This window comes from Apis cerana, linkage group LG1, assembly GCF_029169275.1.
Source record: "Apis cerana isolate GH-2021 linkage group LG1, AcerK_1.0, whole genome shotgun sequence".
Taxonomy (NCBI): Eukaryota; Metazoa; Arthropoda; class Insecta; order Hymenoptera; family Apidae; genus Apis; species Apis cerana.
The window spans coordinates 27051328-27078201 of record NC_083852.1 but is presented as its reverse complement, the minus strand read 5'-3'; the positions used below and the strand labels follow the sequence as shown (position 1 = coordinate 27078201).

General features: G+C 25.9%; 1 protein-coding gene across 14 annotated transcripts; it reads left to right on the top strand.

The window, feature by feature from the left end:
- The first annotated feature begins 478 nt into the window (after positions 1–478).
- LOC108001264 (trace amine-associated receptor 9) lies at positions 479–26834 on the top strand. Of its 14 annotated transcripts, none has more exons than XM_062087192.1 (15): positions 484–859; positions 1438–1564; positions 3690–3885; positions 3977–4105; positions 4208–4534; positions 4727–5466; positions 10567–11167; positions 11514–11639; positions 13085–13201; positions 14694–14848; positions 15513–15660; positions 19117–19371; positions 20385–20484; positions 21497–21625; positions 21914–26834. In XM_062087192.1, exons 7-14 carry the CDS (start codon positions 10952–10954, stop codon positions 21622–21624), a joined length of 1245 nt encoding a protein of 414 aa, XP_061943176.1. In that variant the 5' UTR covers positions 484–859; positions 1438–1564; positions 3690–3885; positions 3977–4105; positions 4208–4534; positions 4727–5466; positions 10567–10951; the 3' UTR covers position 21625; positions 21914–26834. The 14 variants fall into 14 exon arrangements, with proteins under 14 accessions (XP_061943172.1, XP_061943187.1, XP_061943181.1 ...); XM_062087191.1 differs by having other exon boundaries at positions 484–880; XM_062087197.1 differs by having other exon boundaries at positions 483–880; positions 3690–4105; positions 14709–14848.
- Positions 26835–26874: the final 40 nt, after the last annotated feature.

Genomic DNA, 26874 nt, shown 5'->3' with positions numbered 1-26874 from the left:
CATTGTATATATTTATTATTATTATTTGAAATATATATATATATATTTAAGAATATTAATGAAATATAAATATATAAAAATACATATAAATGTATATAAAAATATAAGATGAAATATTAAAAAATATATATATAATAAAAAGAAGTTCGTGTAGATAAATTTTAATTTTTTACTTTATATTACATAATGATTTATTACAAGTATATGTATTCCAAATATATATATATGTATGTATATGTCTTTATACATATTGTTGGAAATTAAACAATTGACAAAAGATTTATGAAAATAAATTATAAAAAAAAAAGGATATTGATTTTCACAATTATAAATAAAATCATATAATATCGATTAATATAATTTTATAATTATAAAATTATAATAAATATATTAAATTAATTACAATAATTTGTTTTTATATTATATTTTTAATCGGTATATCTTTCTATAAGATTTTGATGTACAAAAATTTACAGTTAAAATATACACATTATTATATTTCAATTTTCGCGCATGAAATAAATAAAAAATCATATTGTTCCAGCCAATCAGAAAGATGCTAAAATCTAATGGCAAGATGAATCAAGTGCGCATTTAAATGCGCATGTCATCAGTCTGCAATTGAAAATTGTGATGATCGGTCACGTTTTATCGATAGAAATTATGTAAAATTATGTAAAATTTTTATTTTGTATTGTATAAAGTATTGTATTATAGTTATTAAATTTAATTATAGATTATTAAATTTTGTTTAAACAATTGTTCATTCAATCATTATACGAGAAGTGAATAATCTGTAACACATTGGCGTTTGATTGGAATTTGGAAGATGGAATATCTTTGAAATTATGTTATAAATGTAAATGTGAATGTTATAAATGTAAATATATTTTGCGCACATCACGATAATTATGAAATAATTTGATAATTTGATCATATTAATGTGATAAAAAAAAATTTGATTAATTTTTTTATAACAAAATTATTATACATATATTTTTATTCCTTTTATTTATATGGAAGTAGTTACATGGAAATAGCTAGATCGTTATAATTAATTCACACACGTATTTCACATATATTTTAATAAATTTTTTTTTTCAAATGTATCTATTCTATATTTAACTCGTATGTTATTATTTTTATATCTATTTTACGCTCAAACCTTCAAGATTGAAAATATTTTTTACAATTGAGCCTTTTCAAGAAATAGTCAATTCATGTTCACGCTATGCTCGTTTTATTTACTGAATTACTTATTCAATATTATTATAAGTAATAATTTTTTCAAGAATAATTTATACCTTTTTTTTTATTCGTTTTCATTATTTTAACTAGATTATTGTTTTATTTTAATACAAAAATCAATTTAATTTTATACATTCTATAAATTAAAAAATTTATAAAATTTGATTTTTTTTGTGATAATTTTTTCAGATAACTGATTGCTGAGATTATTTTAAACAGGAAAAAGGATTTTCGATATGAACGGCATGTTAACAGTGTTTATATTTTAGGAGAAGAAGGAAAGATAAAATTATCTGTATTAAGGAAATAGAAATATGTAAGTATTTTTATAATTTTTTTTTTTACTGAATAATTAATTGTGTAATATGCATATATAGTTTTTATGTAATTCATAATATTGATTATTGAAAATATATAAGTTCAAAAAAGATAGTAGAAAAGATTTGCTATTATTAAAATTTCTATTTAAGATTTCTAAGATTTCTTAGAATTTTTGAATTTTAAATTTTTTATATTTGGAAAAAATTCTCGGAATATAATACTTCTAATATTATTAATTCAAATGAATGAACATTCACAATATAATTTTTTTAAAAATAATATCTTTTTTAACAAATGCTCGGTTAGAAAAAGAGGAAAAAAATATGAAAACAATATATATTGTTTTTATTTTTACATTCATTTTGTTCCACTAATACAATTAATACTTTTATTTTATTATGGCTACACACAATATCCGCTTCTTTACGATATTTTCCATTTTTTTAGAACATACTAACTTTAATAATATTTAATGATAATAATAATCGCGAAATCAGAATCAATGCTTGTTCATCGATTGAAAAAGGTAAATGGATACGTTAATAGTTTCTTATTTTTATTTTTTTATTTTAAATATTCGCTTTCAATATAGGATAGAGTAAATGTTTTACTCAAGAAAATAAAGCAATCATTGATCACGCGAAAAAGTAATTATTATTTTTTTTATTTTATAAATTTTTATTCTGCAATTGAAAAATTTGAATTTTTAAATTTTTAAATTTTTAAATTTCAATTTTTATTCGATAATTTCAAAACTTTGAATTTTTATTATTATTATATTTTACCTTCTTAAAAAATTTCAATTTTCTTTATCGTCATATTTGTAATAAATTATAATGTATTCATTTTTTCTTAAATTATATTACATTATATCCCAGTACGAAATTCTATACGAATAATTACTTCACGATAACAATGTAGATTCTTTGCATCTAATAGTAAATTGCATACATTTTGGTTCCTCTGCTCGCTCAATCATATTTTAGAACAAAAATTCCAAATCGACACGGATTGATTGGTTGATTATTACATTCATTAATAGTAACATTTTCTTTTTTTTTTTTTTGTTTATTAGCTCAGGCTAAGTTTTCTTATATATTGTTATATATATATTTTTATATATTTACTTTATAAATATTTATGTATAAATATTTGTATTTGAATTGCAGACAAAATATTTGAATAAATAATAAATAATGCTTTTTTTTTACTTCCATTTATATTAACTTAATAATTTTAAAACGATTTAGTTGCTTGGTTATCCAGATAAAAAAAGTTAATAGTTTTATTTCTCTCTTGAGTTTGAAAATATTACATACAAAAAGAACATTTCATGACAGATAGATTTTGAAATCAAAGCTACAAATTTTGAATATTTGTTTTGTATTTTCGAAAATTTGTTTTGATAGAGGAATCACAAGAGAATATTTTCATTATATTTCATAATATTTAATTTTGAGTCAACTCATTGAATTTCATTTTAATAATTTTTTTTAATATATATATTCTTTTCTAATTAGTGATTCTTTTTTTCTTTTTTTTTTATAGAATATTAAAATTTCAATAATTTATTACATCGATGAAAAATAAAGAAGAATCGTTAAAATTTAAGATAGAATGAAATTGTATAAAATCAAAGTTCGTTAACCGATACAATTAGATACAAAATATTAATAATAATCTTTTTCTCTAACTCAGAATTTTCAGATTTAATCTCTTCTATGTCCATTGCCAATACTTTCATGCACTCAGGTGCTGTTTGAGTGAGAGAAAGACAAATGTGAATATGATAATTTTAATTTATAAATTAATAATAAAAATTTTTCAATTATTGTTGCATCAATATATATATCGATATGCAGGATGTATTTTTTATTACATTTTTATTATTTTGTTTATATTGTATATGTATTAAGTGTATATATGAAATTACGTTGTTTGTTATTTTTATTATTTTTTTTATTGTTATTAATTCAATATTAATGCAATTTACAATCATGATATTACATTTGAAATTCATTATTGCGGATATAAAGATAAATAGTAGCATTATTAATTTTTAAGTTCAAATTACAATAATGATAAAAATTTAATTTATTTTGCGATATTATTTTTTTTAGAAAACATTCGTATTAATTAGATCAGAAATATTTATAATGAAAAAAATTTAACCATTTTTACCGTCTAATGAGTCTAGTCTAGTCATCATCGTCAATTGATTTCAAGAAAATGATACGTAAAATTAAAATGAATGAGAATAATGTGACGAGTTCGAATGTTGGAAGTATTTTCCTAGTTTTTTAAATATAAAACTAGGTAAGATAGTATATTATTTATAGTATAGATGTTAGTAGTAAGTAGATAGAACTAGGCAACAATTTCTATTCGGATAATTGCTTTCGCATAGCAATTTGTTTCAGGAAATAAAATTTGAAAAATCGGGAATAAAGCTGAGACAATATGCCAGATCGATTTTTTCGATCTTTGCTTTCGATCAATTCTTCGAAACGAAGTTTGAGCCTGAGATTATACACATGTAAGGGACAATTATTACTGCGATCATTGATCATCTATAATTTCCGTAATTGTGATGGAAAATATTGATAGAAATAGTTAATTTGGATTAATTTACTTTCAGATTTCCGCGTTGATTTTTTTTAAAATTTTTTTTGTATTACACTGTAGTTGCTTGTATTACACAACTACAACAAATATTTGAATGTTTTGCAAAAGAAGAATTTATTTGAGAATAAAGGAGGATGGATGAGATGTCGACGATCAGAGTAAAGTCTTTATTTTGTAGCAACTTTATAAACGATAACCTTCAATGGAAGACAATGGAAAATTATTATTATTTAATATTCAATACATAATAATATCAGTATATAGTCAGTATCAGTGGTACAATTATATATTTATAAGAAATAAGATAAATTAATTGATTGCGAATGCGATTATATTTTTCGTAAGTAAAAATGTTTATCAAATTGTTATAGATAAAAAATATTCTCGTTTCAAATGTTAATATTAATTGTATGTATAAATTTAGATTTTTACTTTGTATTTTTTGAGCGATTTAATTTTGTATATGTACTTAAATTATAATATGCTAGATGGCGTGAGAAACACTGTGATCTTTTTGAGGTTGGTATTTCAGAACGTGTAACATAAAGATCCCATAAGATGTCACGCCTATTTTGTTTCTCGTCCGTGGTGGTAGAATGTTGGATATTTGGTAAAGTGGATCACTTGGTTCCGATCAGTAAAGAACGAAGACGACGGGTGTGTGTTGAGGGGAATCGCGTGGGAGGATGAGTTTTGGCATGTCGGTGCAATGGGTGTTCTCTGGCGAGCCCAAGTGTTGGGCTGTCGTGAGTCGGGAGCAATGAGGCGGGTAGTCAGTGCGTCGTCAGACTTCGCGTCGTCGTGATGTTATTTTGTTTTTTGTCTTTCTGATTTTCTTCTTCGGGGGTTCATTCAGAGATTTTCTTCGTCGGGGGAATATATTAAGGGGAATATATCGTGTTGTGATTTTCTATATGTAATTTATAACAGAGAATGATCGCCATGTATTATTCTTTAAATTAATTAGAAATTTAATAATTTAATATGATTATCGTTAATTTATCGTTTAGATCGACTTCTGTGATCGTTTCACGCGTATATAGTATTATCGTACACAAAACGTAAACGAAATTAAAAGAATAAAATATCGGGAATAAAAAAAGTATTTTAATAAATTTTCCTCATTTTCCTTCATTATATTGATTTATTTATTTTGCGCTAATTTTTTATAATTTTTCTCAAGAATTTTCAAATCCAAGTGTAATTATCTTTTCTCTAGTGTGATTTAAATATTTATCAATGGCTTCTATCAAATTTTTTTCATATATGAAGGTATGTATTAATAATTTTATAATATACTTTACACGATTTTGTGTTTGATTTATTAATTTATTTTGTATTGTTATAAATATCAATTTCATGTATGCGCGTTATGTGTAAATTTTTATAATTGAATATTATATCAAATAATTTTATTTGTCATAGAATAATATTTTATATCTCTATATATAAATTAATATCTTTTATAAATTTTCTAGATCAATCATTATTTAACTATTTATTTGAACATTCGATTCGATTTCTAAATATCTAAAATATAATATAACATTTTTATCAATAAAAATTGATCTCATTTTTTTTATATCAAATTTGATTATTTAACATAAATATTAAAAAAAAAAAAGATACAAATATTTTGCATTTAAAATATTATACTCCATGTATAATCCATATTCTTTAAACATTTTTTATTGATCGTTAATATTAATTATATTATATTTAAGTTATATATATTTTTTTTTTATTATTACGCGTATCATTGGTCTTCTTCAAATATATCTATTTATTTTATAGGATAAATTTTCAATAATACATACATGTATGGTATAAGTATGTATATATATGTGTGCATGTCGATATATACGGGCATACATACATATATGTACATACTTAGGCGTATATCTAATTAAAATTAATTTTCAATTTTCAACTGATGTGTTTATTTCGAAGATCATAATATTCTTAATATTACAATAATGTTACATTATTTGTTTTTTATATCTCGAATATTTTATCAATAGTCTTTTCAAAAAAAAACAACAACGAGAATCAATCGTTAAAATGCAATTGAAATCCTTCAATGAAGGATCTGAATCAATCAATTATATAGAAATATTTGTTTCTCTTATTCCAACTTTTATTTTATAATATTTATTTGTTTATTTTTCTGTCGTCTTTAACCTTAATGCGATAACATTGTAAAAATAAGTATTTCTTAATTTAATAAAATTTCAACATTTATATAAGAAAAATTGGTTTTTAAAATATCGATATTTATTGAAATAATATATTATAAATATATATTTTTGTTCTTTTTTTTTTAATAAGTTGGTAATATTATCGAATCATTATCGGTATATTGTATACTTTAAATTATATTAAATTATAATTAAAATAATATATAAAATTATAATTAAATAATTAAAACATTATAAAACATTATTAAAACATAATAATATGAAAAGATTTATAGATCAATACCGTATTGATAAATTTTACAATTACACGTATCCATAATTATGCCTATAATCTACATATACCTACATGCCTATAACCAGCAGTGATAGGAGAAATGTGAACAAGAAGTTTGGAGATTGATTTAAAGTGAAGGTTACACTATAGTTCATCAATTTACTATACGATATCGAACGAACGACACGCTTGTCTTATTCTCATTGTTGTATCGATATGTTACATATTTACATATTTGCGAATTTTTATGAAGTTTGGAATATATTATCGTATAAAATCCTATCATTTTCATTTGTTAATTCTGTTTCTTATATTATATATATATAAGCACGAAAATTTTTGTTTTGTTTTTTTTTATTTCGTTTTAAATTTACCTTAATTGTTAATATTTTATTCTATTTGATTATTACTTACTTCTAGTACTTATTAAGTACGAAACGTACGTATAATTTTATTTTTTTATAAGCGATTATTATAAAGAATTTGTAAATAATCAAAATCAAAGCTGATTCTTATAACTTAACCGATATCTTTAATTTTTCTATTTTTTAATTCAATCTTCTATAATCTAGTATCTATATAATATAATATTTAAGATAATATTTTCGTGAAACATTTTTAAAACATACGATATTAATTTTGTTTATAAAAAATATTAAAAAGTAAGATTTATTTTGAAAATAATTGACACAATACTTTGTTATTAGTTGTTATTAGTGGTAGATGATGAGAGATAAGTTATATATAATAGATCCATAATATGCTTGTACATATCTATATATGTACATATATGTACAATGACATTGTAAATTGATGAATTGCATCATTATAGAGGAACTGATAGACAAGTATCGTACAATGGTAGGCAAGATTAGTAGTATGTAATATATACATATATACATATATGTATTATTAGGTAATGTATGTAAATAATATCGAATCATTTTTCTTATTATTAAAATATAATGATGATAAAAATAAACGAAATTAGTAGTTATCGGAAACGAAACGAACAATTATATATATATATATATATGTTATTTAATTTAATTAAGTTAATTATAATAAGAATAAGTTAATAATTTTTACTTTTTATCGATGACTTGATAAATTTATATAATTGTAATATTGTTTTTTCTTGTATTTATAGTATTTTATAGTATTTTACGATATACAAATAAAAATAAAACTTTATTGACGAAATTAGATAAGATTAATAAGATTAATTATATATTTCATGATTAGACTGCAAATTTTATATAATTAAAAAATGTATTCAAATATTTATTTAATGAAAATGAATGTTTTATACATGTATATATGTGTGCGTATTTAATTATGTTTTATTTGTACATTTTTAATTATGTCTTTATATATATATGTATTTTATATCGCTATTATATAAAATCATGAATCAAAATTTTTTTCGTTCATTCCAACGTTCAAAATACGTACTATGTTTTATTTTGGAAATAAAAATATTTTTCACTTGTCTGGGATTTGGAATAAGTCAGTGAAGCGAAATGCGATTCCGAGAGAGAGATCTGGATAAGTGACAATGATGGGAATAAGAAATAAACGCGGTTAAAAGTTATCCTTTTCTTTTCTTCGAAACAACGATATTTCGAGAATCGAAAGAAAAATTTAAAATATTTTAAAACAAACAGCAAAGTTCCAAACATTTTACATCTTCAGAATTATTTAATCATTTTAATTTCAATGTGATTAAATTTTAAAGTGAAAATTACACGATGAATGAGTTTATTTCTGAAAGAATATTGATTATAACGATGCTTATAATCAATGATATCAGATCGATATAAAAACTTCTTTTTTTCGAAGAAAATTAAATATTTATTTAATTCGATTAATTTCATAATATTTGGCTATTTGTAATCTGTATTTATTGTATTCATTTATATAAAATGCATTTATGCAAAACATGTATCCGAATATATAATGTGAAAAATATGCGCGAAAATTCGTCACCATGACCAGATTTCTAAATAAAATTAAAGAAGAATAATTTAACATTAAATATTATTGAAACATTGATTTTTATTTATCAAATATAATAACTGAAAAATCATATTTATGTTGTAAGTTAATACGTTCGAAACATTTAAAGTTAATTATTTGTTGTTATTTATAAGATTGTTCATTGTTTAACAATTTATAGCGTACAATTAAAAATTCTATATTCTTTTTTATAAATGTGTATAATAAATATTTTAATTATATATATTTTATTATATATATATATATAGGATGATTTACACAATTGTTTCCGATATATAAAGAAAAATAATTCCGCATCATCAATGCAATAAATAGTTAAAAAACAGATATTAAAAAATAAAAATAAATGTTGAAAATGTATTATATTTCTATATATATGATGTTCTAAAACAATACACGATTACATTCAAAATAACAAAAATATAATAATAATAAAAGTAACAAAAATATAATAATTTTTACAAGATATATTAATCCTAATAGTTGGATGTGCAAGTAAAAGAATGCGAATAAAAAAAAAAAAATATCAAAACGATTGTGAAACAACAAGAGAGATTATTGATTTTTTTCTTATCGAAATATATCATTTTATTTACATGAATGCTATTAACAATCTACGAAGATATATTTATTTTTTATATACTCATTTCTTTTTACATTTTTTTTTATAAATTTAATAAACTATACATATATATTAACTCGATTACAAAGAAAGATTAAGAAAGATTTTGAAAGTGGGATAGAAATAAGAAATAAGAAAGAGGAAAAAGTAAAATCAATGAGAGCGAGAGTCGAATAATAAGAATGTACATAACTAACGAGCCGAAAGGAATTTCAATACTCTCCTAGATTTTACAATAATTAAAAGAAAGGAACCATTATATCGTATTATACCTAGCGTAATTTGCCCCCGGATATTTCTCCGTTCTCGTTTCAGTTTTCTTCTTTGTCTCGATCGAGTTTGAAAGAAACTTTTTTATACAGCCGCATAAAAAACAATCTTAAAATTGTATTTAATTTCATTTATTTATTCTATAGATATTATGATTTGAATTATTTATTATATTTATTTAGCAGAGAAATGGTGGAAAAACTCAGTGATAATGAAATCGGGATCGGATCGGATTCCCGAAATTACTTCGATAAACTTTATTAAACTTAATTCGAAATCAAATAAAAATCTAATTCTTTTAATTTTATAGACGAGTATTTCAAAATGTTATTTTCGAAAATTTTCTCGAAGACAGAATAACTATCTTGATCACGTATATCGAATTTTTCCATATTTTTCTATATGTATAATTTAATATATCGTATCTTGATAATTAATAACACGCTATTCGCGTATTAAAATTGTTAATTTTATTATGTATATATGTATGAATAAAACATATATATGTATTTATTATTTCGATGTGTAAAAAAATGCGACTATATTTTTCTATAATTTTTAAAAATGAAAATTTCAAGCTATTTTTGAGATTTTACATTAGAATAAGAAAATAAGATTCTGGAAGGTGTGAAATATAAAATTTGAATCTTTTTATTCGTATTTATTTATATCTATTTCTAAATATTGTTCTAAATATTAATTTGGAATCGATCGATTTATTTATGTAATCAATCGATCGATAATATTTATATTTTTAGAAGACTGAACATCGTACAGAATATTTTTTATACGATGAATACGAATTTTTTATACGAATTGACCATCTTATTGATTTGTATTTCGTTATTTTTGGTTCGTAAAACGAAAAATATTTGAGAATTTATCCAAGTATACATATAAATTTCTTAAATTTCTATTACGTTCTCTCGATTATGAAATAGATAAATAATAATAATAATAATAGAAAATTTTATTCTTTTATGTTACAGATATTTTAATCGATTGTGCCTTGGCATCATGTGCCATTTGAAAATACAATTTTATAACAATGAAAATGAGAGATAAAAGGAAAATTGAAATCGAACGATTTGTGAATCGTGAAATTAGAAAGGTGAATATCGAATAGTGTCGAATTTAGTATCGGTTGAAGCGAATAAGTTGTTTCAGTTGGTGCGTATAACAATGACGGGTGTTGAGATAGTTATTCCAAGTGGTGGTAAAACGAGGGTAGCCGGGCCAGAAGTACGGGAGAGATGAAAAATTGTCGGGTCGCGCATTTGCCAGCCCAGCCTCATACGAGACGCGAATGTCTCGTCTGGGCTAGGAGATTATACGCGAGTTTTCAACCGTTTAAAAACGTTAACCAAAGAGAAAATGGAACACAAGCAAACAATCTTGCTTGCACCAGCATTGAGCAACAGCAGTTGTTGGCGGAGAGACACGTCCGAAGCCACTTGGACTGGACCAGGCCCTGGAGAATTGTTACGCGCTACTCTAATTCTCGTGCTCAGCCTCGGTATTCTTTGTGCCAATTTGTTGGTAATATGCGTCATAAATAGCAGACGATACAGCAAATATATCCATGCACAGGTTGGTAAATTAAATAAATATAAAAAAAGTATGTATTGTATATAATTATATAGATCGATCGATTTACGATTATAAGATTTATTACTTAAAATACGTAAATACATAAATAATTTTTAAAACAACTTCTCTCCTTTTTTTGATTATAAATTGGCAAAAACCATGTAATGCGTTTAATTTTATATCTCGAATTAAATAATTTTTACTCGAGTTTTCATTCAATTGAAACGTATATATATATATATATCAATGAAGCCATCCATTTAAATTAGATATTCATTGCACAATGAAATAACACCTGAACAATGTAATCTAAACGATCAACAGGTTCTCTTCAACTTTATTGCAGCCAAAGTACTTACTGACAAGTTTAGCGAGCAACGATCTTGCTATTGGTCTTCTGGTTACACCATTCGGCTTTCTACCAGCTGTTTATGGATGTTGGCCTTACGGTGAAATTGTATGCCAAATACAGGTAATAAAACATATGTGTTGTTTTCATTATTCATATCGTTATTCATACGTTTTTTCAATAATTCTATGGATATAACATTAAATATAATATAATATCGTTGTAAATATCGTTGTATAAAGTATATTATAATTTAACGATGCGATGAATAATATATTTAAAAGATCACGTAGATCACGTAATGGAACTTCTCGAAACGAAAAAGTTCGTTAGTTTTAGATGCGTATGCATTTCGTAATATCCTTGTGATGCAATATATAACATATAAAAGTTTTTCAGTGATAAAAAATTTTTGTTTATCGAATTTGAAATTTTAAAGTTGCATCTCTTATTAATATCATATTGAATAAATATAATATGTAATATATTTAAATGATTGTAAGTATAATGTTCGAATTATCGAATATATTTTCTATCTTTGGCCGATAAAATTTTGATACAGCATCCTATGTGTCTTGGAGAATTTCCTACCGGAAATCGAAGAAAAATGGGTGGGAAATGTCAGCAGCTTGTTCGTACCGCGCTAAGGAAATTATCACCACTAGGAATTTGCAGCTGTGCTTCCTGCAGTCGGTACCTTATCCGGCATATTTCTTCCAATAGTTGGTAGTTACACGTTATCCAAGTTATTCGTCATAATTTTCGTCTAAATATCATTTTCATATTTTGTCTTCTTCTTCTTTTTCTTCTTCAATATATTAATTAAGGATTTTCTCAACGATAATCGAGTAAATTTCAAAAAATAAATTGTAAGATAGAGATGGAATAAAGGTGCGTGTTATTCTTATCTCGGTAACGATCTATAGAAAATAGAAAATAGAGAAAATAAAGAAATTATATGGTAATGTACATTAATGTAAAGTGTTATATACGAAAGAAGCATTTTTCGATCCCATCCTCGGATCGAATAAAAAAGTTTGATTTTTCGCGAAAGGAAAACGAAAGGAAGAGCGCACTTAACCAACTAAGCAAGAAGATTGAGAAACTGTGAATTTCTTGGTAGAACGATCGAATAAATTCGTTGTGCGGTGAAAATATTCGGTTAAGGTCCCTCGGGAGTGTCTCGAGGATAGCCCGAAACGAGGCCAGGGCGATCCTAGCCCCTCCAGATCGGAGCTTTTTCCTGGCTGTACGCCAACGGTCACCATAGCAACCATCTTAAACGTATAGTATCCTCTCACATCTCTTATCCCTTAACTCCTTTCTTCGTAGTCGCTACTTTATAGATACACTGGCGTCACCGATTCATCGAATCACGTTGTCGCCTTTGGCGCATCGTGTATTTGAAAGTATAAATATTCGACTTGAACGAGAAAATGTTATTCGTTCTTTTTAAGTTTGTCGAAAAAAAAAAAAAAATCTTTTGTAGAAAATGGTATTCCGAATAATTTATAAAGTATGAAAAATAATTAATAATTGGTTTAATTTATTTTTTCTTCTTTTTTCAGGCGCTTCTTAGAGGAGCTTTGACCCAACAAAGTGCCGTTATCCTTGTTTGTATGGCGATTGATCGTTACGTTTGTATGCTGCATCCACATCATTATCATAAACACGCATCTAAAAAGGTATGTTTTTCGAATGTTCCTGCTAAACGTTTGATCTTGCTATTCCTATCTTTATTCTTATATCGTTTTAAAATTATTTGTTTTCTCAAATTTTATATATATATATATACAAAAATCAACAAATTATTGAATTATTGATTGCGTGAATAATAGTATAAACCGATCAAGAGACAAAAATCGATGAAAGAAAAATGAGCGCAGATGAGATAGAAACGATAGAGATGGTAAATGAATATGGTATATCGATACGATTCTTTTTCTAATTTGATTCACTTGATTTGATTCACTTTCCCGCCAAAAACGAAATTTTTTTATCACTTTCCATTATTTCCATTATTTATTGCTATTTCGAGAATCGTGTTAGGATATTTGTACAAAGACAGCAAAATCTAATCAATTATTTTTAATCACTTTCATTTTATTACTCCTATAATTATGTATGATAATACAAAAATAATTAATCATGATTTAAATCAAAATGATATAAAAGCAATATATCGAAATTACACGGATTATAAACGGAAAAAAATCAATTGCGTATCCTATCTATTCGTTACGAATGTGCATAATACTTAATATAAACTAAATCAAGACAAATTTTAATTTTAAAATATCTTTTTTCTATTTTTCGTGATTTCGTTTTGAAGAACATCATATATATTGGATGATACGCGGCCACGATTTTTAATGATCTTGATCTTGCCGAGATCTTTCTGGAATAAATGGTAAAGAATTTATCACAGTCTTCTTTTCAGAAGTTAAATTCTTTTAGAAAATTCTCGTTTTCCACATGTGAAGAGACCACGCAAGATGTCGACATTCCGAATATTAGATATCGCGATATATCTTTTTACGAGTATCGACAACTTTCAAAATTTTGCGTTTATAATTCCGGTTATCGGTAATACAATACTTTTGAAAATGGATCGACATGGTCGATCTCCTCTATATAGGAGGAATCGACAAATAATACTCGAAGCGACAAATTTGCACAAATGGTATATATGTAAAACATATTTTAATCGAATCAAATCGAATGAAATATTAGTTTTAACTTTAGAATCTGTTTAATGATATATGCATATATATATGTATTATAATTTACCAAGATGTTTATATTCGATCTTTTTTTTGATCGTTCAAAGTATAAAATATTTTTTTATATTAAAGGATTATCTAAAATTAAAAGTAACGCGTTTGTGTATATTAATAATCAAGGTATTTTTTTTTTTAATATTCTTTTTGAAATGCTCAAGATTGAAACATTTAATCGATATACGTGATACATATCGCTATACATGTTTAAACTAAATAGACAAGGATAGACGAGCGACGGGTCATTTTAAACAAATAGATAATTGGATAAGTTTATATATATATTTATTTGGGCGATTAATCGCGATTGCGTATCGTGTCACTCGTTTGAATCTAACCTCGTATTGTACGCTTAAAGACAAAAGAAGAATGATTATTTTCTGTGTATGTGACACAGTATTACATGCGGCAGGGTTGCGTGGCAGTGATGTCGACTACTTGGATAGCGAGCGTGGCAATTTTCGGTGCTCTCGTGCTTCCAAGAGGTGGTTATTATTTCAACGATTCCGGTCTTCTCGCCTGTGATCCTTTTTTCGCCAGGGCTTCCCTCAGGTAATTCGCTTCGCCATATATTTTACAATCTAATAACATTACTAGATTAGTCAGTTTCGTTAATTATAATAATCACGATATCGGTAAATCCATTGTTACGATATTACGATATTACGATTTATCGAAACATAAAAATGTAATTTTTTGATACAACATATCGAAAACTTATCTCTTGTCTTCGAACGAGTTCCGAGAAGTTAATTGCAATCTCAACGTGCATGAAAAATATCGTGTATAAACGAAACGCGATTTTAGACAAATTCTCGAGTGTAAAAAATTTCGTATCTTTTTGTAATCCGATCGATTATCTCAATATCGTCAAAGAATTGATAATTCGGTAATAAGTAAAGTTTATAAATTGTATTCAATGATACGAACAACAGGATATCATTTTATTCGTGTATCGAGTAATATATCGTATATTTATATTTTTACCAATATGTCTTCTTTTTCCAAGTATTTATATTTATCTCTATTAATGTTCATTCGTTCAATTTGAATATTTTCCTCTCAAAATATCGTAATCGAGATATTTGTCGAATCGGCCAATTATAAATCTCTAACGTATACATTTTCGATTCGAGTACATTCGATATTTGTACATGTAAAAAAACAAATTTATTATTATTATTATCAGTTATTATCTCTTCTTTTTTTTTTTCAGAATTCTCGCGTGTTGTTGTTTTTATTTTCCTACGACGATGGTGCTGATGTATTGCTACGGTTCAGCCTTTCACGTTAACAAACTGCGCTTAAAAAGGGTGGTTTGCGTTAACACACCGGAGGTCGTTAGCGGAGGCCATATGGAGAGGGTAAGTCAAGTTTGCTGCCACTTCAACTGGCAATCGATAGACTCGATTTAACAAGGAACTCGTCCGATAGCAAAACAGTGATAGTTTGCTCGATAGATCATCGATCGAATCGTTGAATGCTCGATCGAACTAAATTTTAATTTTTTCGAACTGCAATTGCGATGATCGGAATATGTCCATCTTGTGAAATCATTTCACATTTTTATTCGTTTATACAATATTTTTCGCTATAATTTCGGGTAATTTGTATATTAATCTGCATAAATGTTTTTAAGAAATATTACTTATTAGCAGATATACATATATACTGTTTTCCAATAGTCGATACGTTGTAGCTTCGTTTAAGGTATTGCAACGATTAACCTATATTTATTGGTCCGTTATTAATGTGTGCTTATCCGATTCGAAATAACGTTACCTCAAATATCATTTTCATTTAACTTTACTTTAAACGGGAAAAGACGATAATAACGAAAACTTGGAATAGAAATGAAAAAAGAAATAAATTTTTGATAAATATTTTCGTTGAATCGAAACGAAAAATGAATCGAATAATTTTAATTATGAGAATTAAAAGCTTATGCAAAATTTTTTAATTTTTTTCAATTCTTTTTTAAATTTATGCTCGATTAATTGAAATCCTACTCATTTACAATTCTCGTTTTCGAACGAAATTTTAAACAGAGAACAAAATTCAACAATAATGTTCCGTGATCGCGACTTGTCAAGACTTTTCAACTTAAGCTTACAACTTACTGTCGTCATTAGCTTAATTTGTCGCTACGTTTGAACTAGGGATTTCAGCTGTTGAGAAGAGTTGCCAAGGATTTGGTTAAATATATTTAGCTTGTAACTTGAATAAAATAACTGCATAAGGAGAAATTTGATCGAAAAGATACAAGTTTATTGATCTCGACGTAATTCGATTACGATATGTAATTCGTGGTAATAATCACATTGTGTAGCAGTGGACTGCTCGTAACAATTTGATTCGAGACGCATTCGATGAAGGTGACATTTGAAGTTGCGAACAAATTTTCACTCATTGAACTGAATTCGCTTTAGTTTTCCAATAATTCCAAGCTCTAGCGGTGTCGCGTACTTAGCCTAGTTTACTTCGATGTCTCGAAGCCTCCGGTGAATACAGAACTTTTAAAAGAGCGTGTACGCGAGGAAGAAGGTAATCGCGAAAGATATTCATAAATTTTCGCCCGATCATCAACTTCTTTCCTCGGGTCCTCGATACCAATTATTTTTTCCGAAACTATTACGTCGTAAAAACAATATAATCGGAATAACAATATATTTTTCATTTTTACTACATCAAAGGCAATAAAGTAAAATATTCGCTTTCTTAATTCTATATAAGTATTAGTTCTACTATTAATACTAGTTTTCGAAACGAATTCTTATTTCTATATAAGTAAGAATACGATAGTAATACGACAAATTCATACACAAAATGTTTCGAAATGTTTAGAAAATAGTAAATATATCTATAATATCTACGATATAATAATTTCGTTCAATTTGAAAATACATAAAGATATTCATGTATCGATATGAACATAGCTACTATATTATCTCAATATAGTATATTATGTCAATTTTCATGAAAATGAAAATTGATTAATTTATTTCGAAGAATCAAAAATTGTTATATTACTTAAATAAGAAAGATATACAAGTTTGGACGGACAACGATATTATAATAATGTTCAAGCACGATTGAATAAAGATTTTAATACAAAATTGTTCAAAAAATTTGACTTGGTTTAATGGAATACGTTCCGAAGCTTATTTATACGAAAAATCTATCTTTTCTTGCTTTCTTCTCGATCGTTCTGTCTTTCTTCCTTTTACGACCCATAGCTTCGATGTAGGTCAATGGATGTCGGGAATGTCTTCCAAAGGCGTTCTCGAGACCACGGTCGTGTCGATGTGTGTAAGATGCATGGAAAAGGGAGCAAGCTATGCCCGTAGTTGGGGATAAGAGGGACAAAAAAGGAACTTTCGTTGTCGTTTCAATAAAAATTATTAAAACGCAATATTATTAAAATTATTAATACGTCAATTATTTTATGATTCGTCGATATATCGATATATCGATATTTCAAATATTTCCCACATAGAATTTGCAACGCGTTTGATAAAATATTTTGTCAAATTATAGTGAAGGTAATAACGGACGGATAATGACGCTATGTAGCGATTAATAATCCATAAATGAGATATTACGTTTCATCATCGATTGAAAATTCATTGAAATATCGTACGGCTGGCGAACAAGCGAAGAACACGATCGTTCCGTTCAATTTCTTCCTCTTATTATTTCCGCTTTTCACCTCATCTTTCTCCCGCCTATTGTGAGATAACGAGCTGGAACGAGTCCGATGAGGAATCAAATGGAATCGAGCCCGTACATTCAATTCGTGGGCGTTCTTCTGCAGGAAGATCGTCTTCCTTTCGTTTTTTACCCTCCGTTTCGTTTCTCGCTCATTAGCGTACAGCTTCCATTCTTTTTGCTTTTCATTTACTTCTCGAGATTAGAGATAGAAATTTAAGAAACACGTCATTTTATAAATCATCCTATATATATATATATATATATTCTTTTCTACTGAAACGTTGAAAATCATTTTACGTCAATAGATAAATGTATTTCGATCGTTTTAACGATAACGACCGAGTTGCGAATGAACCGCGTTCTAGATGAAATTCAATTTCAAATTTATAACGGTTCGCGTAATCGAATCTTAAAAGTTTTATATTCGTTGCTCGTAGTCATCCATTTTTCGAGAAAATTAGTTTTCTTTTTTTTTAATTAGAGAGAGAGAGAGAGAGAGAGAGAGAGAGAGAGAGAGAGAGAGAGAGAGAGAGAGAGAGAGAGAGAGAACAATAGCTATATATCTATTCATCATTAAACGTGATAATTATAATAAAAAAGCGAGATTGATAGATTAATAATAAGCAAATAGTAATAATAATTTCGAGATCGATAAACGAAAAATAAATGCGAGAACGCGAAAAAAATGAATGTATAAGGATAAGGATAAAGATAACGATAAAGATGCGAAAAAGTATAAAATGGAGGAAGGATTTATCTAAACGAGCAGATTCGTAATCCTTTTACTGGTGCGCGATGAGAGACTTTGACGGTGACGAGCTTAGCGATTTTCGTAACGGTGTCAAGCCGGTCTAAAAGATTAGACGTCCTATCCTTTAGACGTTAAGGTCCTCTTATTATATATGTTTCGTATTACCTTCGACTCTTCTTTTTTTCATTTCGAAGATCATAGATTTCACTTCGAGATCATAGATTCAAAGAGTCTTTGAAATTTATTATTATCGTTAAAATGATAATATAAACGTTATAGCTACGTATATAGCTATTAAAGGATATTCGATGAAGTGGTCATATACTACATATATTATATGTAGTGTATTTATTTGCAGCTTGTAGCTCACGAGAGACGATTGTCAACTTCTGCTTCTCGAACAATGGCTGCGATGAGTTTAGGATTCATTGTTATGGTCACGCCATGGACGATTCAGGAAGTCGTTGCAGCTTGTACCGGAAGCAAACCACCACCGTTCCTCGACTTCCTCGCCACGTGGCTTGCGCTTTCCAACAGCTTTTGGAATCCGTTCCTCTATTGGCTGCTCAACAATCACTTTCGTCGTATTTCGAGAGAACTTCTTTACACTAAAGTAAGCGTAATTGCATTACAAACAAACCATAATTTTCTTTTCTTTTCGTCGTTCGCATTTTAAATAATATAACAGTAGGAAAAATCGCTATTATTATATTTTAAACGTATATAACCATTCCCAATATGTTGTAAGATATACTCGATGTACTTGCATTTATATTTCTCGTATGGTATATATCGCTTTTATATATAGTTTTAACTTTGCATAATAATATAATATAATCGATAACATAATCGATACAATTTTAATAAAACGATATAATTGATCGATTTATCGCTAATTATTGATTTAATTTCGTTCGATGGAGGAATAATACATTCGTGCAAACATAAATACAATCGAATTTATCCCGTTATCTCTGTTGATTTTTATGTCGTTTGTCGTAGCTTGTACGCATACGCATTAGGTATCGATTTAATTCTATGCAAACCGGGTGTCTAAAGATATAATAATAATAAGTTGCTTTCGAGCAACATGCGTGAAATGTTAATACATTAATCTTGTAATTTTTAAAAGATTTTTAAAAGGAGTAGGTATAAAACGAATAAGAGAACGGAAAGATTTCGAAGATCTCGAAATCGTGATTTTCAACGAATTCGAATAATCCAAGTTTTACCGTACTACTAGAAGTAATATCGGCTATTCAAGACAGTGCTGTTCAAGCTTTATTCGCGAATAAAATGATTTTTGCCTACCATAAGTACCAAAAGTTTACGGATATTGATCATTTACGGTTATTGAGAGCTAATCTCTACTATATATATTTTCAATTACACTATCTACCTCTTTTCTCAACCGTTTTATTCTATCTAATTATTTTAATGATAAAATTTGGAGATAACGTTTCTCTTGCTCAAAAAAAACAAGTCGATAATTCTTCTACGAATACGAAGCGGTTAAGCGATATTTATACAAAAGTACATATTTCGTGGAATATTATTATGGAAAGATAAATTTTCGCGCGAAAAAAAAATTTCATAGCGTGAAATTTTGAATTTGCAATTTTGCAGGTACTTTGTAGACCGAAACCTTTGGGACCGAAACAGCATTGTTGTGCGACCAGCACAGGTGGTCTTGATGTTTGTAACATGGCAGGAGTCGATTTATCAGGTATGTAATATCTACTTTCTAACTATTTTCAAATTTGCATTCCAAAATATGAGAATTTTTTTTTTTCATTAAGAATGATATATCGATTTACAAATTTTATCGTAATCGTATCATCATTACAATTTTGTATTGTAATTTCATTCGTTCAAGGCTTGTTTTTTATATTTTATTCTTCCATTTATGAATCGTTATGGATCGATACTATAATGTGATGATATTGGTTTATCCGTTAAATTAAATATTTTAAACCAGTCGCTGCGATATATTTATCGAAATGTTAGATAAGCGATTGACGCATACTCTTCGTGGATTCATACTTACAAATATAATTCAATAAAATAGTAGTAACGATTTTTATCAATATCTCAAAAATTATAAATTTAGGAACCATTGTAATTCTTGAATCAATCAAGCAAGCTTCTAATCGATCGATTTATCACACGTTCTTCGATTAATCATCTCAATAACTGAAGCTAATTTTTTTGAAAAATCATAAAAAATACCTTAATATTTACTTTCCTCCGTTTAATATAATTGAAGTAATTGAAAAACGAAGCGAATAAAAATTATAATATGTTCTTAATAAATATATATAACGTTATATTTATATTATTTATTATCTATCCAATGAAAAAAACAAAAAAATTGTGTAGAGATACAATTTAAAAAAGTTTATAAAGTTTATAATAGTACGATTTTGTTCGGAAAAAAAAATCCGCTGTATACCCCTATATTCGGTAAAATAATTCTTTTCTTTCTTCAAAGATCTCTTTGAACTTCATCTCTTTTTTTTGTTTTCTTTTTTTAACCCGGATCCCGGTTAAATAAAATATCTACGGGCAAAGCGTGATTTCTATTTACGAGTCGTGATGAGAGAAAAACTTGTTTTTATCTCGTTACAATTTATAGATTGATCTCTTATTTTCGAGGACTTGTAATTGCGATTCGTCAATTTGGTTCGTCTTTTAAAGATCGATGTATCGCATAATAATACAAACATATCGCGTTCCAGGTTTAGAGCGTTGCTCAATAGACCGTTTTTCAATGGCTCGATGTTCCTCTTCTTCGTTAGCCAATACACCACCACCACTTCCTTGGGAAACCGGACATGTCCTACATAACGATGCTACGCCAACGTGAGGTAGTACATTTTACATTTACATATTGTGTGATATTTTGCGGAAAATAAAACAATATAGTTGACGGTAAATTTAATGATCAATGCGAATATATTAATTCGTTGCGATTCGATAATTTTTTTGTCAACACATATATATGTATCCTTCCCATCGTCTTTATATTATAAAAAAAATAGAATTTTTCTATTATATCCGATTCTTCGTTTCTAGATGTTAAAATTAAATATCGTTATCGAAATACATCTTCGTCTCATTTATTTGATGGACCATTAATAATTATTTTATTTCAGTTAGAGATGCCGTCACGCAAACGGAGGACATTGAATCTCCAACGCATGCTAGTTAGTATAGCGTGGCGGCAGAACACCATTCCATGACTTGCAATCTTGGAACAGAGCGATCATCGCATCCTCGATCTTTTTCAAATAATTCGTCTTTGTCGATAATAGAATATTCTTTGTACGAAGAAAATGCACAAGTCCGACGCGATTGCCGTTTCTATCTGGAAAATACGCGTTTCAAAAGCGTGCCGGATTTAATTCGAGATCTTGAATTTAATTGACATATAATAATCTCAAATGTTGTGCAGAAGAAATATATATGGCTGTAATTTGCAATCAAGAATCAAATTTGTATAACGAACATTACGATTTTGTACTAATCAAAGTACAGGTTCAAAGTACTTTTTATTATAGGTGAAGCACATTCGACCGAAAGAAACGGAAAAAATTATCTTGAAAATTATCTTGAAAATTAAGCATAATTTTTCACTAATTTGAACTAGAATATAGATATATATTGTTTATGGGATTCGAATATAGAATATAATAATAAATCTAAAAGAAAGTATACATAGCTACTACTATGTAAAATTGTTTTATAGTTTTTTTTTTTATCTTTTTCATAATTTCGAACGTAATGGAAAAAAGAAAGATAAATCTAATAATCTTTAATAAGATAAATAATCTTTACTATATATCGTTAATTTACGTAATATTTTTAATTATCGAATTCATTGAAATGCGTTCATTGTTTTATAATATCTTACCAATACACGTTTATAATAACCGCACAAATTATACGTATAAAATAATATTTAAAAAATTGCAATATAGATGTTAAATAGATGTTATTTTTATCGTAATTAATTATTTAATTATAATCCATTATATTGTTTCCCTTCGAACGGAATGACTGTTATGATTAATAACGCGATGAAGGAATTATTTTAAGAAACTATTATTAGATTTGGAAATTGAAATTGAAATTATCGAATGAATTATTATCGATTTATCTTAAAATTTCATTTATATTTAATATCAAACGTTTAATGTTAATATAACTTCGTTAATATTATATTTTTTTATCTTTTTATAGTATTTATTGATAAAAGAGTTACTTGCATACACACATAAATGCACGCGCGCGCGCGCATAACACATTGAATTAAGCTGACCGATAAATTAGATAAAAGTTTATAAAAATTAGAAAAATCATTTATTTTTCCAATCAAATATGTTATTCATTCTCGCGTTATATGCTTGGATAAAATTATATATGTAAAACGCGATTATGAATGCGACAAAGATTTCATTTTTTAATAATGTATTAATTACTATAAAAAAATAAAATATTAGCAACTTTGGTATAATATAATATAAAAGAATAGTTTATACATATAACGTAAAATTCTATATATTAGTTGTATCTAGTTATTTACACATACTTATATACGTATATACGCGTATATATACGCGTTAATTTATAGCAAAATGAGGATATTTAATAAAAGAAAATGTTCGAGAAACTGTAAAATATATAATAATATTTAGCATTTTTAAGAAAAAAAATATTATGCTTTCCAATGATCATTATATTACTTATATACAATTACATTGCAATAATAAATTTATTTATTGAATATTGTACCTATAATAGTAGATTATTATCATGTATCATGTTGTATGGTCGAAATAAAAAAAAGAGAGAGAAAAAAAAAAAAAAATAGCAAATCGATTACAAATCGAAAATTTTGAACTTAGGTATATTTCATTAATTTTTAACATTTCGGAGAAGCCAATATTAAATAATGAATCACTGTCTATGAACATGATGTAACGGTTTATCAAATATGTTGAGATATACATATATTTTCTACTATTTAAAATGCTGTGAATATAGGTATTATTTTTTATATACAATTATGAATATAATAAAAAAAGAAGAAATAAATTGATAATATTTAATTGATAAACATCATTTTCAATTTTTGTTTAAATAACAAACTTAAATAATGAATACAATTAAATAATGAACAAACATCATTTATGAATCGATTTATAGAAAATCGTTAAAATATGGTGTTGTAGGTACATTTTCGATACATTTACGAAATTACATGTACATTATATCTTTTCTGAATTTTCTAAATTTAAAAAATTATTAATTTCTTAATTTAATTAATTAAAAAGTAATTGTAATGTTTTGAATGTAACTTGTTTTGTATTCTTGTTTCAATTATGATTGAGTTATTTATACAAAGAAATTAAATCTCACGCAAAGAAAAATAGTAAAGCGTATATAATACTTTGATCATTTGTAAATAGATCGTGGTTTCAAAAGGCATAAAAGTAGAGAAAGTTAAAAATGAGAAAAAGAGTTAAAAATTTGAAAAAAATTGCAAATATGAATACTTTAGGATTGTTATATCATACAAAATAAATGATTCAGGGACTGTTATAGTTATATAAGTTTGAAAAATTGTTATTCATATGACGTTTCTTCATATGAAAAATTCCTAAATATAAACAACCGTATATTGAATATAAACATAATAATATTTCCGTGTACGTCAATATTATGCATATATTGCATTCAACAACGTTATTTAACATAAATATAACATTAACATAACATAAATAATTTAACAAGTATAATTTATATTTATATAATGAAAAAGAAATTAAAATTAAAAGAAACAACATTCGAATAGATTCGAACAGATCGGACAATTGATAATAAAATGATTTGATTTACATATACATCATAATTAAAAAAAAGAAAAGTTGATGTAATGTTATATTCGAATATATAGTTGGAATATATAATTTCGTAATACATATTGATATAATCTAAATAATATACAATACATGTATATGCATATACCAATATCCAATATATTCAGTCTATGTATTGGATAATCTGGATAATGTTCATCATTTTTGTTTAATTTGTTTAATAAGTAATAAGAAATAACACATATATTATATTGTATTCCATTTCGTTATCGTTAAAATTATAATTATTTATAAATATGCGAGAAAAACAAGATATTCTTCAAAAATAAAAAAATAAAAAAAAACGTAAAAATTTATCGTTTTCTTGGATGATCTCGATTGTTTCGAAACTAGAAATTTAGAAAGAATTCTTTATATCTCTCTTGATTTTTAATATACGAATATGTTCCAATTTACTTTCGTTGTATTAAAAAATTAATCAATATATCGGTTTTGAATATATTAATTTTTTGCAAATATTTTTATTATAAAATATTTCGTGTATTTCTAGAAATAATTATAAATATAGGTGGAATTTAAAAATGGTACATGTAATAAAATAGTGGAAATATATAATCTTATCTATTATATTGTATAATTATATGTACAATTATATATTGTATAATTATACGATTTTAACGCGTTATACAATATTATGCTAATCGCATAAATCTTAGCTACATTTTTTTTCAATTTTTAAATAATTTACAATGTTACATTAAGTTACATTAAGTTATATTTATTATTATATAATATATTACATTAACGTAATGTACGGTTTTTATTAAATATAATGCTGGAATATATTGTGGCGATAGATACGAACGTTGTAAATTGTACGATGTGAAATTAACAAATTTTCGTAAAAATTTTTTATTGAATTTTACTTTTTAAATAATATTTTTAAATATAACTATATAACTTATTGTAAATAATTTTGTACATACCTTAGTTTGATATTCAATGTTTTATTATTTATCGTTTTACTATTTTTTTTAAATTCTACGATTATAATATTTTTATCTATGCGATACAATTCCCATTTTATTCGTTAAATGATTATTATATAGTAAGAAAAAAATGTAATAGTTAATTGTGTTTAATCGCAAATATTATAATTTTTTTATGGAACAAAATATAAAATTAAGTATATAGAATTGTAAGACAAAGGAGAAAAAGATGAAAAAAAAGAAAAAAAGAAAAAAAAAAGAAAAAGAAGAAGAAGAAGAAAAAGAAGAAGAGAAAAAGAAAGAAAAAACATATGATTTACATTAGAATATTTTACAATATTAGAATATATATTAGTAAAGTTAAGATCAAATTGTTGAGAGTCGATAAGAGCGAAACACTGCCTGTTGGCTCACCAACAACAACGTGAAAGCTCCTTCGTAACGATGAAACGAAACATTTATCATTGCCTCGAACACAAATAACTACTCCCTATCGAATAGGGCATAAATCATTTTTGTATCGAATAAGACAACGCGTATCAATTTTAGATACTTGGGATACTTATATAATTAGAAAAACTAGAAATAAAATATTAAACGAAGAATTTAGATGAAACGCATAAATAATCAAAATAAAAATAATTACGAATTTTATTCCTTATTTTATATTAAAATAATTGTTTTAATTGGAATATTTTTTGTATATTTTGTGTCGATAAATATACATATATAAAATAAATAAATGTAATTAATTTACCAAATTTTTAAAAAATTTAAATTTTTGTATATAAATTTCCAATACATGTACATTTATTAAAATTTTGATTAGAAAAACTTTTCGATATACTTCAGATTATTTACGCTTCGTCACAATTAACTTCAACTTTTTATAAAATTAAATTATTCGCATCTTCTATATCCATCAGAAGTAGTGTAAAGTTAATTATAGAATTTTACAATATTCATTGTTAATTTGGATAAATTATGTGTATACACACACACACATACACAAACACACACACATACACACACTACATACACACAATTCTTGTAAATAATATTTTTGTTCGTTATTTGAAATATAATATATAATATAAATATACAAAATATAATATAATGGTGTTAGATAAAGTTAGCGATGTTGTATCCTATACGTATACTTTATTTCTTAAGAATAGAATAAAAAAATGTATGAAGTGAAAAAATATGATTGCAAATTTTGTTCGTTATTCGATTACAATTCTT